Raw genomic sequence first — 13,428 nt, 5'->3', positions numbered from 1 at the left:
AAGAATGGAAGAAAAAGTATCCAATGTACTCAACACTATTATGAAACTAATTGTTAGCTATCTTAGGAAAGCTATAATCCAAATGGAGTCCAAGATTACGGGAAAAGGGGAGAGGGAAGGGAGGAAGATGGGGGAAGAGAATGATATTGTGAGGATCAGGCCTATGATTTATCCTATTAGGGTACATGTGAATTTGTCTAAAGGTCGAATATAAATGTCTTAACATAACAATTATAAGAAAGACACGATGGCTATATTAGCCAGTTGGATGAGAGTTTTTCAAACTGTATATGGAAGCAACACATTGTATCCTATGATAGAATTAATGTACACAACTATGATCTAATTAAAAAAATTAAAAAAAAAAACTTAACATGACGGGTGGCGCCTGTGGCTCAGTGAGTAGGACACCTGCCCCATATACCAAGGGTGGCAAGTTCAAACCTGGCCCTGGCCAAACTACAACAAAAAAATAGCCAGGTGTTGTGGTGGGTGCCTGTAGTCCCAGCTACTTGGGAGGCTGAGGCAAGAGAATCACCTAAGCCCAGGAGGAGTTGGAGGTTTCTGTGAACTGTGTGACACCACAGCACTCTCCCAAAGGCGATAAAGTGAGACTCTTGTCTAAAAAACAAAACAAAACAAAACATGAGTTGAATTCCTTTATGCCACAATCAAAGAGATATTAAGTGTCATTATGTGTCAGAAACTACATTATGCAATAGAAACAGAGGTAAGTAAAAGATATAATTTCTGCTTATAAGGTGTTCACAGTAAAGAAATGTGGTAGAATGCTTTGATGCATTATCCAAACTGTCATTTAAAGTGACTGCTATGGTTTGAATATCCCCTCCAAAATTCATGCTGAAATTTAATTTCTAGTGTGGCAGTATTGAGCAGTGAGTCCTAATTTATGAATGGATTAATGGGGTTAATGGATTAATAGGTTATATGGTAGGAGAACAAGTGGCTTTATAAGAAGAAAAAGAGACCTGAGCTAGTACATTAGCATACTCAGCCCCTTTGCCATCAGAGTCTCAATCAGCAAGAAGGTTTTTGCCAGATATAGCCCCTCACCCTTGGATTTCTCAGCCTCCATAACTGTAAGAAATAATTGTTTTCTCTTTATAGATCACCCAGTTTCAGGTAGTCTGTCATAAGCAACAGAAAACAGACTAACACAGTGACCTTTTATAATCTGCCCATACCATCTCTATCCAATCTTATTTTCCACTATTCCACAATTTTTTCCTCATTGCCCAATACCTAAATGATTCCTTCTCTCCAATGCTTCTAAAAATATTGACTTTGGAAATGATTAATAGTTTCCAATTGACTTACTCTAATGATTATTGTCCAGATTTCTTCCACATGACCTCTAGTAGCATTTGACATTATTGATTATTCATTCCTTGAAATACTCTTATCTTTGCCTCCTTTGTATTCAGACCACTGAATCCTCTTTTCTCCTATTTAGATCTTGACCAACTCTAATAACCATTTTAGAAATAGTAAACAAATAAGGTAGGGTGCACTGGCTAATGCATCAGTGGGAGGCCAAGGCAGGTGGATTGCTTGACCTCAGAAGTTCAAAACCAGCCTGAGCAAGAGTGAAACCTTGTCTCTATTTAAAAAAAAAAAATTAGCCAGGTGTCAGGGCGAGCACCTGTAGTCCCAGTTACTCAAGAGGCTGGGGCAAAGAAGATTGCTTGAGCCCAAGAGTTTGAGGTTGCTATGAACTATGATGACACCAAAGCACTCAACCCAGGGGGGTACACAGTGAGACTCAGTATTCCCCCTCCCCCCCCAAAAAAGGTAAAGAAAAGTAATAGTATACAAATGGGTTAAAAACAAAATTTTAAAGTACCTATTCTAATATAGGTGGCCAGGTGAGGGCTCAACTACAACTTGAACTTTACCTCAGAAATAAAAACAATGCAACCTAAACATTTATTCCCTCATATCAATCTGAAATTTAAAAATATAAATAAAATGAAGATTAAAGCAAAATAACACATCTGGTCCTCTTTTCTGGCCTATATGTAATCTGCAAACCTTAAGTACCAAAAGATGAATGCAGTAAGAACAAATTAATGAATATGAATTGTATTAGTCAAGGTTATAATTTCTGTGCTGAGATGGAAATTTTGCTGAATGAGAAGAAGCATCATTAACCACTGTTATCAAACTGAATGGCTTTGGAAATTAGCTTTTGCTGAAAACTTTATAATATTTCTTAATTATTTCAACCTAAAGTTAAAAGGCAAAACAGTACTTATATGTGAAATTTATACTGAAGTAAAGCCATTTGAATGTTTATTGAGGTTGTCTGAATCATAAGTAATGTCAAAATTGTGCTACCAAGAGTAAAAACAAGAAATGAGATATGTATTTTCCCACAAAGTTCTGAAGTAGATATATCTTCTCAGCTGATACTGTGGTTCCACCTAAAGCAAAAAAGAAACTGTCCCAGTTTTTAGCACTTAAAAGTCCCAAATCCTAAGAATCCACTTGGTCCCAGAAAACTGGAACAACTAGTCTCCCTAATTCTGGCATTGTTTTCTGGACCTGGGTTAAAGTACAAAGGAATTTCCATATTTCAAAATCTATCACCTGTGCAACTGAAGAGTTTCTATCTAACTTTCAACTGGAAGTGATTAATCTGCAAGGTAATAACATGCTATAAGTATCAGGAGAAGACTATAATAGAATTCTATAAAATACTATGCTATTCATTGATATCAGTATTTGCTAGCACTTAACTATTTGAAAAGACATTTTCAGAGGTGAAATATATAAAATCTCATCAGATAAGCATTAAAATAAAAGTGTGCAGTGGAGTTTGATGAGAAAGAATACTAAATTTGAACCCTAATGAAATGAAATGCTATCCTATTCTCATTAGGGGACTTTTTTTTAAGAAAAAATATTCAATTATTATTATAGTTTGAATTTCATCAATAAAAATTTCATGGAATTTTTCTGTCTTGTTATATAAGTACCAATATCTTCAATTTTTCCTCTGACCCCACCAAGCCTAAAATATTTACAGTTTGGCCCTTTATGTGATGTGGGCCCCTCGTCTAGACAAATATAGTTAAGGAATGAGTACTGTCACAGTTGACAAGAAACTAAATGAAGCAGTAACACTGGCTTTTATGATAAAAATAAAGAGAACTGGTATATATTTAAAAGTCTATAACATACCAGACTTAGAATCAATCACTTTGCTATACTACTCTCTTTAGATGTCCATTTAGAATCTAGATTATAGATCTTAAAACCTCTGCTGTGAAAATTAATCTTCCTTTATATGAAGACATTGGCATGGATTCAAGGAAGACTGACAATGACTAACATGAAAAAATGTATATATTTTTTAAAAAGTTTTTTTAAATGAAGTTGTTTAGCTTAAAAATGTCCATATTACAGAAGTAATGACTACTGTGTAAAATTATACAAACTACCCTGGATAGTTTATGGTTTATGGAAAATGTTCTAAAACATGACAAATTAAAGCAGGAGAGTTTGGTTTTAGTTTTATTTAGCCATAAAAAGAATTTATTGACTAAATTTATTGAAAAACAAAATGTTGAACCAGTTTCTAAAAAAAATTATTAATTTTATACTCGTGGAGATGTTCTAAGATGGGATAACTATTTTATTGCCTCTTTTCTGTGGCGCCTGGGAGGCGTTCAGATACTTCAGGATGAAGCTGAACATCTCCTTCCCAGCCACTGGCTGCCAGAAACTCATTGCAGTGGACGATGAACACAAACTTCGTACTTTCTATGAGAAGCGCATGGCCACAGAAGTTGCTGCTGATGCGCTGGGTGAAGAATGGAAGGATTATGTGGTCCAAATCAGTGGTGGGAACGACAAGCAAGGTTTCCCCATGAAACAAGGTGTCTTAACCCATGGCCGGGTCCGCCTGCTGCTGAGTAAGGGGCATTCCTGTTATAGACCAAGGAGAACTGGAGAAAGGAAGCGCAAATCTGTTCGGGGTTGCATTGTGGATGCCAATCTGAGTGTTCTCAACTTGGTTATTGTAAAAAAAAAGGAGAGAAGGATATTCCTGGACTGACTGACACCACGGTACCTAGGCGTCTGGGGCCTAAAAGAGCTAGCAGAATCCGCAAACTTTTCAGTCTGTCTAAAGAAGATGATGTACGCCAATACGTTGTGAGAAAGCCCTTAAACAAAGAAGGTAAGAAACCTAGGACCAAAGCACCCAAGATTCAGCGTCTTGTAACTCCGCGTGTCTTGCAACATAAGCGCCGGCGTATTGCTCTGAAGAAACAGCAAACTAAGAAAAATAAGGAAGAGGCTGCAGAATATGCTAAACTTTTGGCCAAGAGAATGAAGGAGGCCAAAGAAAAGCGCCAGGAACAGATTGCCAAGAGACGCAGGCTGTCCTCTCTGAGAGCTTCCACTTCTAAGTCTGAATCCAGTCAAAAATAAGGATTGTTTTTGAGTAACAAATAAATGAGTTAAATGAGAAAAAAAAAAAAAACAAAGAAGGGATAACTATTTTATTGTAGAATGTAAACAGTTATCTTCCCAAAGGCAAGAGCCAATCCATTATTTTTAAAAATTCAGATGTACTATGAAAACATTACAGATTTTGTAGCATAGAGCTATATTATGTTACAAGTGCTATGAAATTATTGAAAGATAAAACACTCCAAATGATACAAAAAGCACACCCCCAATAGCAAGTAATTTTGAGTCAGTGACAAATATTTTTATACATACACACACACAATCATCATCAACACATTACTTAGTGCTACAACTATGAGGAAGAAGTAAAGGGGGAATTAGATGCTGCCAAGAAGCTTCAGTAAGTGTATAATCTACTTGGGAAGGTAAACTAAAGGAAAAACAAGTCTAGTGCCAAATGAGTAGTATATGTAAGCACGAAGCGCTGGAAGAGAAGAGAAACAATTGGGATTTACAAATACCACTGATTATACACAGTAACTTGTTTCAGGGATGAGAATATGTAAATTAACACCTGTTAATAATATCCATCAGTAATGAAAAATTAAGATTGTGGCAGTTACGACAGTTCTTTTCCCTGAGCATATAAAGTAAGGAAGTTTCTTTTAAAAGCATCATTTTGATGTACTAAGCCAATGTCTACAGGAATAGTGCTTCTATTAGAGCAGATAACATAACTCATCACATACAGTTTTATTTCCCACTGAAAAAAAAAAAAAAAAGCCTCATAAAACTCTACACAGTTCCCTAGGTAACCACCACTAATCAACCAGAATTGGCATTTAGATGAAACTTACTTGCCATGTTTGTTTTAAGGTATCAGTTTAAAAACACAAAGAACATACAGACATAGTCTACTCATTTGATTTCAGTGTGGTTATTAGCCATACATGTATATATGCAAATAACTGATACTTTCATACTATGTGAGAGTTTTTACTTTCTCTAGTTTTCGGCATTTTAATTTATTTAAGTTATGATTATTTGGGGTATTTTTTTTTAGTGAATATAAAAATTTTAATTTAAACTTTTTATTAATAAAAATTAATTTTATTAATGTTAATTTTATCAATATTTTATTAAGGTTTTATTTTATTTTAAGATAATTAATGTTCTGATCTTTTGTTTTAGAAGGAGAACTGAAAGAAGACTATAGAAGACAGGTAAAACACTCTGTCTTACTGTTTTTCTCTTTTAATTTAAATATTTTATGTATGTTTTGATTATTTTGACTCAGGAAACACTGTGTATTCATGTGCATTAACTAAATTAACAGTTTCTAGAAAACTATTCAACTTTTTAGCATTACCAAGTGGTATTAAAGGAATTATTTTTAAAATAAAATTATTCATAATGTAATATGTACAGATGAATTGGATGCAAAATAATCTTGAATTGGATTCAAAATAATCTAGTGAGGAGGAAGTAGAAGGGATATAAATGAATTAAGAGTCACCAGGAATTGATAATTATGAAACTAGGTGATGGGAAATTTAACAGTTTATAAATATAATTTGGATATTTGAAATTATCCCAAAAAATTAAAGGCTATAATAATGATGAAATTATAAAATACTTTTTTTTACATTTAGGTATACTTTTTACAAGTAATGCATATTTAAAAAATCACATCTTGTATAGGTGCAGTGCCTCATGCCTGTAATCCCAGCACTTTGGGAAGCCAAGATGGGAAGAGTGCTTGAAGCCAGCAGTTTTGAAAAAATAGAAAGAATTATCCAAGCATGGTGGCACATGCCAGCTATTCAGGAGGCTGAATCTCTTTAAAAAAAAAAAAATAGGTCTGATGAGTGATTCTGAACCCCTTTCTATATTCTGTCCCTGAAGTCATATTTAAGTTCCTAGAAAGACATCACATCTAAGTTCCTAGTTCAACTTCCTATTATACAAATATCAAAAAGGTTACATATAAATCAGAGAAGTACCTATAAGTTTATTAATCATCCATATAGCCCACAATGGATTATCATAGTAACTGATTCGTTATGAGACTTGAGTGTGAATGACAGTTCCACAATTATGAGTATTACAACTCTGGACAAATCATGTCATCTTTTTTAGCCTCAACTTCTCCATCTGTAAAACAGACATAATTCTGTATACCCCAAAGGATTTTTATAAAACACCACTATAAACACCAACATGGTAGGACTTAATGATATAGAACTATACTAATAATTATCAACATTGTTGTTTCAATCAACCTCTCTCTAAACAGATCTCTATTGAAGATAAAATAATCTTGATTAGTTTGGCAGCAAATAATCCATATTGCAGTTGTATATACATGCATTAACTTTGCATTTAATTTTCTATAAAAGAAACTTTACCTCAAATTTTATGTATTTTAAATAGCTCATTTTTTTTTTAGAACACTTGCTTTAAAAAAGATAGCATCCCACCAAAACTTTACAGACATCTCCACTTAGATATACATGTATACATAAGGTCCAATCAAGAAATTCACTTCCAAAAATCTTTCTGGAAGGGTTTTTGTACAGAATAAGGGAAACATCAGTTTGTACACTAAAGTTAGAATATGCCAGGTGCAGCTGCTCACGCCTATATTCCTAACATTCTGGGAAGCTAAAGCAAGTGAATCACTTGAGGCCAGTTCAAACTAGCCTGGGGAACACTGTGACACCCCATCTTATTTTTCATAAAATAAGAAAAATCATCTAGGCATGGTAGTGTGTGCCTGTACATCCAACCTATTAAGTAGCTGAGACATAGGATCCCTTGTGCCCAAGAATTTGAGGCTGCAGTGAGCTATGTTATGTCACTGTACTCCAGCCTCAGCAACAGAGTGAGACTCTGTCTCTGATAATAATGTATAGAAATTATTATAACCTAATTTATCACAAGACTTTGAGTTCAGATGATACTGTACTGAGTTCAGATTACTATTAATTCACACACACTTTATTCTCAGCCCTTTGATTTCTTGTTTAGAACTTGTTATTAAGTACAAGTAAGACACCATTTATACCAATTACACCAATTACTATGGCATATAAAGGTCTTAATTTCAAATTTCCATATACTACATTTTAAGTAGTATTTGTATTCTTTACATAATTTTCTTTTAATTTATATTAAGAGTTATTAACTATTGTTCAACATATTTCTCATCATCAATTCTTTGTCAGTTTAAACCAATTGAATATATTCAATAAAATAAAATACTATCACTAATACTTACAAAGTGCTTATTATATGGTTGGAATTGGTTGGAATAGCACCTTATGTGTTTAATCCAGTTAATATAACTGTGTTGAGCCAGAGTACTGTGACATCATAGTTCACAGCAACCTCAAACTCTTGGTTTCAAGCGATCCTCTTGCCTCAGCCTCCCAAGTAGCTGGGACTACAGATGCCCACCACGATACCTGGCTAGTCTTTTCTGTTTTTAGTAGAGACAGGGTCTTGCTTTTGTTCAGGCTGGTCTCAAATTCCTGAGCTCAAGCAATCTACCTGCCTCGGCCCCTCAGAATACTAGGATTACAGATATGAGCCACTATGCCTGACCCAAAGAAAATTATTAACATTAACAGTACCTTTGATTTCCCCTGGATGCCCCTTAATTACATTCTTCTCCCTCTGCCTACTCTTGCAATCTTCAATATTGTGCTATCCTTCCCTCATTTGTCTTTATACTTTTCCCATATGATGCTATATTTACAAATAACATCTAATTTAGTTTTATCTTTCTGAATTTTATATAAATAGAAACATAGTGCATTCATTGTTACTTTTTTACACTCAGTATTATGTTTTTTAATACATCATGCTGATGTGTATAGTGTAGGTGTATTCATTTTTACTGCCCATACCATTTCACTGAATATCATAATTTATTAATCCACTCTACTCAGTTTACTCATTCTTCTACCTTTTTTTTTTTTTATAGAGTCTCACTCTGTGGTTCCAACTAGAATGCAGTGGCATCATCATAGCTCACTGCAACCTCAGATTCCTGGGTTCAAGTTATCTTCCTGCCCCAGCCTACCCAGTAGCTGGGACTGCAGCCAACATCTACTTTTTCTATTTTTAGTAGAGACGTTGAGTCTTTTGCCCAGGCTGGTCTCGAACTCCTGAGCTCAGGCAATCCTCTCGCTTGGACCTCCCAAGGTGCTAGGATTACAGGCATGAGCTACCATGCCTGACCTGTTCTATCGTTAATGGGAATTTAGGTTGATTCTAGCTTTTTCTATCACAAACTATGCTGCTATGAACATTCTTTTACACATCCCTAGGGTATATACTTAGGAGTGAAATTTCTGGTCACAGGCAATCCACATCTTTAATTTTAGTAAATAATTCCAAAGTAGTTTTACCAATTTGTATCCCTACCAAACAAATATGAGTTTCCATTTCTCTACATCTTGCTAATACTTAGATTTAAAACTCAGATTTCTAAATTTTGCCATTTCTAGTAGCTGTGCAGTGGTTTCTCACTGAAGTTTTAATTTGCATTTGCCTAATTAATAGTGAGGCTGAATATCTCTTCATATGTTTCCAGTCACTGTATTTCTTCTTCCTTGAAATGCCTTTTCCTATATTTTACTCATTTTCTATTGCATTTTTCTATTGCTTTTTCTCACTGATTTGTAGTCATTCTTTTCATGTTCTCGAAACTAATCCTTTGTCAGTGTTACACATGACTTTTCCTAGGTTGTTACTTGTCTCTTCCCTGTCTTTATACGTGTTTCCCCAAAAATAAAACACTGTCTTATATTTATTTTTTCTCAAGAAGACACACTAGGGCTTATTCTCAGGGGATGTCTCCCTCTCCATGCCGAAATGCATGGCACGGCTATGCAGGGTACCTGCATAGCCACACCCATCACTAGGTCTTATTATCAGGGTAGGGCTTACATTTAACAAATGCATAGAAATCCTGCTAGGGCTTATTTTGGGGGTAGGTTTATTTTCAGAGAAACACGGTAGTTAAGAAAGAAAAATTTGACTATATTAGAGAATGTACCATCCTTTCCCTTTATGTATCGTTTCAGATGTCCTTCTCTACTCCCAATGTCATACAGATATTCTTCTGTTATTTAAGTTTTTGCCTTTCAAGTTAATGTCTATATTCCATTTTGGTTCAGTGTGTGTATACACATGTGTGCATCTGCTCCTATGTTCTTTTGATATGATCCCATTAGTTCAGTTGATTATTACACCTAAATATCTCTAGAAACTAGCCCTATAACCATTATAGTTTATATCTTAATCATTTTCACCTGGAGTATTGCTTCCTAATTATTAGCCTTGTCTTTATACCTATCACTATCACTACCACTACTTCCTCCAGTCTGGCCTCCAGAGTAATCTACCTAAAGTATCATTCCAAGCTCCTTATTATGGCATATATGACTCTTCATTACCTAACCTGCTCCTTCCTGTTTCATTGTTATGTCCCTGATACCTGTTATATTACTTGGCACGCTATAGTTGGTCAATGAATGTTTATTGAACCAAACTAGACCTATGTAGACTTACGTACCTTCTCATTAACAATATTTTATTGCAAAAAAAAAGGTAAATGTAAAGTTCTAAGATTGTACAAGTAAACATCCCCATACAGTAAAAATTTACATATTCACTATCTACATTCTACAATTAATGTTTTACAATAATTGCTTTATCACTTATCTGTCCCTTGATCTATCCCTTTATCAGTCCTCATCCTTTTTTCTTATCTCTTATTATATTCAAACATCTTATTTTGAAAGTAGTTTGTAGGTTGTAGTACACTTCATTCCTCTAGCTACTTTAGCATACATATTATTCACTAAAATTTAATATTTGTTTACAATCCTTCCTTTCCCCTGTAAAGTGTATATAAATGAAATGTACAGATTCCATTATGAGTGTCTGGACACGTATAATACATAATATGTATATTTTATATTATACCTTTATTATTATAGATTCAAACCCCCATCAATTTCCCAGATGACTTTCACCCAAATAATTCTTTTAGTTAGTTCAAAATATTATAGAGATAAACAAATATTTTTGGTTACATGGATCACTTTTGTTATTTATGCTTGAGTCAGTGTTATTAGTGTGTCCATCACCCGGATAGTGTTCATTGTACCTGTTAGGTACATTATTGGCCATCCTCTCCTCTTACCTCTTCCCTACTTGGTTTTCACTGAGTTTTACTTCCCTCTGTTTGCATGTTTGCACATCAGTTAATTCCAATTTAATAGCAAGCACATGTGTTTATTTTTTCCATTCTTTAGATACTTTACTTAGGATAATGGTCCTCATTTCCTTCCAAATTGCTGCAAAGGCCTTAATTCATTATTCTGCATGGCAGAGTAGTATTCCATAGTATACATATACCACTTTCCGTTAATCTACTCACAAATTGATGAGTACTTGGGTTGATTCTACATCTTTGCAATTGTGAATTATGCTGCAATAAGCATTTGAGTTCAGGTATATTTTTGATATAATAATTTCTTTCCCTTTGGGTAAATACCCAGTAGTAGGATTACTGGATCAAATAATAAGTCTAGTTTTAGTTCTTTGAGGAATATCGATACTGTTTTCCACAGAGGTTATACTAATTTGCAGTCCCACCAACAGTGTATAAGCATTCCTTTTAGCATCTATGCCAGCATCTGTTGTTTTTGGACTTTTTAATTAAAGGCATTCTAACTGGAGTAAATTGACATCTCATTGTGGTTATTTATTTATTTATTTATTTAGAGACAGAGTCTTACTCTGTTGCGCTGGGTAGAGTTCAATGGGTCATAGCTCAGCACAACCTCAAACTCTTGGGCTGAAGTGTTCCTCTTGACTCAGCCTCCTAAGTAGCTGAGATTACAGGTGCCCGCCAGAATGCCTGGCTAGTTTTTCTATTTTTAGCAGAGACAAGGAATCACTCTTTCTCAGGCTGGTCTCTGAACTCTTGAGCTCGGGATCCATCCATGTCAGCCTCTCAGAGTGCTAGGATTATAGGCATGAGATACCACGCTTGGCCTCATTGGGGTCTTAACTTGGATTTCCCTGATTATTACTGCTGTTGAGCATTTTTTCTTTCTTTCTTTTTTTTTTTTTTTTTTGGCCATTTGTCTATCTTCTTTTGGAAAACTTCTGGTCGTGTCTTTTGTTAATGGGGTTGTTTGGCTTTTTCTTCTTCATAGATCCTGGTGATTAGCCCTTTATCAGATGTTTACGGATATTTTCTCCCATTCTGTAGGCTATTTGTTTTGTTGATTATTTCCTTGGATGTGCAGATGCTTTTTAATTTAATCAAGTCCCATTTATTTATTTTTATTGTTGCTGTGATTGTCATTGGGCTCTTCTTCATAAATTCTTTACCTAGGCTGATATCTAGAAGAGTTTTTCCAACATTTATTTAACCATTCTTACAGTTTCATGCCTTACATTTAAGCCTTTCATTCTTTGAATTAATTTTTGTGAGTGATGAGAAGTAGGGATCCTATTTTATTCTTCTGTATGTGGCTATCCAATTCTCATTCTGTTCAAGTGTAAAGCTAGTTTATGGTCAAAGTAAGCAGTGACATTATTTTTAAATCACTACTTGTTTTAACCATGACTTAGCTTTAGGCCTCATCAGAATATTATTTATATATATACATATATACATATATATATATATATTTTTTTTTTTTTTTTGCAGTTTTCGGCCAAGGCTGGGTTTGAACCCGCCACCTCTAGCATATGGGGCCGGCGCCCTACTCCTTTGAACCACAGGTGCCGCCCCAGAATATAATTTTTAATTCTAAGAAAATGATTGGGGTAAAATCCTCTGGGAATATATATATATATATATTCCCTCAGAATATATAGTGTAAAGTTCTCTGACACTTTGAATTAACCTATCAAAATCTTAGTTACTAGAGCAGTTACTTTCTCTAATAATATAAATTGCTACCTGTTGCAACTTCTCAAGAAAAAAATATTTCCTTCACATTTCCTTACCACGTTGTCCTTTGTAGAAATACATGAAAAGAGAATTATATAGCCTTGCCATAACTTGAAATAAAAATTGAGAAACAATTTATGTTAGTTTTTGTGAAAATAAAAAAAGTACTCCTACAATAAGAAGATATTCAACAATTGTTTAACTAATTTCTTCTCACTTTTAAAGTTTATATACCATCTTCACAGTGATCTTACTAACCTCAGGTGCCCTGCAGTTTTAAAGACTATTGACTGACAGATGTGATCCACTTTAATAAGCTTCTTGCACACTTTATCCAGAATTTTGAAAAACACATTTAAATTAATCTTAACTGAGATACAAAGTGATTTCCCTATAGTCAGCCACAATAAAAAAAGAACAAATTAGGAAATTCATAAATTTTTTCTATTTATATTTCAAAGACTGATCCAATACTGACTTAATCAGAAGCCATCAGCGGTATATAAACTGCTTCATTTATTAGTGACATCAGTTTCACCAGTTTCATATTTCTTACCAAGAACAAAGATTTTCAGAATTTCACATAAAAATGCCAATGCTCAAAATGTTCAAAGTATAAGCTAAACATCTAAGCCTTTTAAAACATAAAATCCTGTGAAAACAGCATATATATATATATATATATATGCATAAAAATATGTATTTTTTCTTGGCATTCTATGAACCTTAGCCAGAAATTAATTTTAATTTTATTTACCTACATGCTGAGTAGGTATTACTAACCATAATTGTAATCTTTTATATTTGAGCAGAAAAGGATATCAGAGTTAATTCGTAGAAATAAAATAGATACGAATTTCTGAGAAAAAACAAAATAAAATTAGGGAAGAGGAATACTATAAAGAATATGGGCTCGGCGCCTATAGCTCAACCGGCTAAGGCGTCAGCCACGTACACCTAAGGTGGCGGGTTCGAATCCCCAGCCCGGACCCGCCAAACAACAA

The 13,428-nt window shown here is 34.3% G+C and overlaps 1 protein-coding gene and 1 pseudogene across 2 annotated transcripts in view; both read left to right on the top strand.

The window, feature by feature from the left end:
• The window catches only part of WDPCP (WD repeat containing planar cell polarity effector), a 375,892-nt gene that overhangs the window by 349,774 nt on the left and 12,690 nt on the right, over window positions 1-13,428 (top strand). The window contains exon 17 of the mRNA XM_023512057.1: window positions 5,632-5,663. Coding sequence (XP_023367825.1) covers window positions 5,632-5,663 — 32 coding nt within the window. The remainder of the gene's footprint in view (window positions 1-5,631; window positions 5,664-13,428) is intronic.
• LOC100942816 lies at window positions 3,670-4,497 on the top strand (annotated as a pseudogene). Its single transcript, XR_001161196.1, has one exon. The product of XR_001161196.1 is annotated as a 40S ribosomal protein S6 pseudogene (transcript).

Source organism: Otolemur garnettii, unplaced genomic scaffold (genome assembly GCF_000181295.1).
Source record: "Otolemur garnettii isolate 467f Iridium unplaced genomic scaffold, OtoGar3 scaffold00024, whole genome shotgun sequence".
In the NCBI taxonomy this organism is placed as follows: domain Eukaryota; kingdom Metazoa; phylum Chordata; class Mammalia; order Primates; family Galagidae; genus Otolemur; species Otolemur garnettii.
The sequence above is the reverse complement of the archived record's forward strand: the minus strand, read 5'-3'. Positions and strand labels throughout refer to the sequence as shown.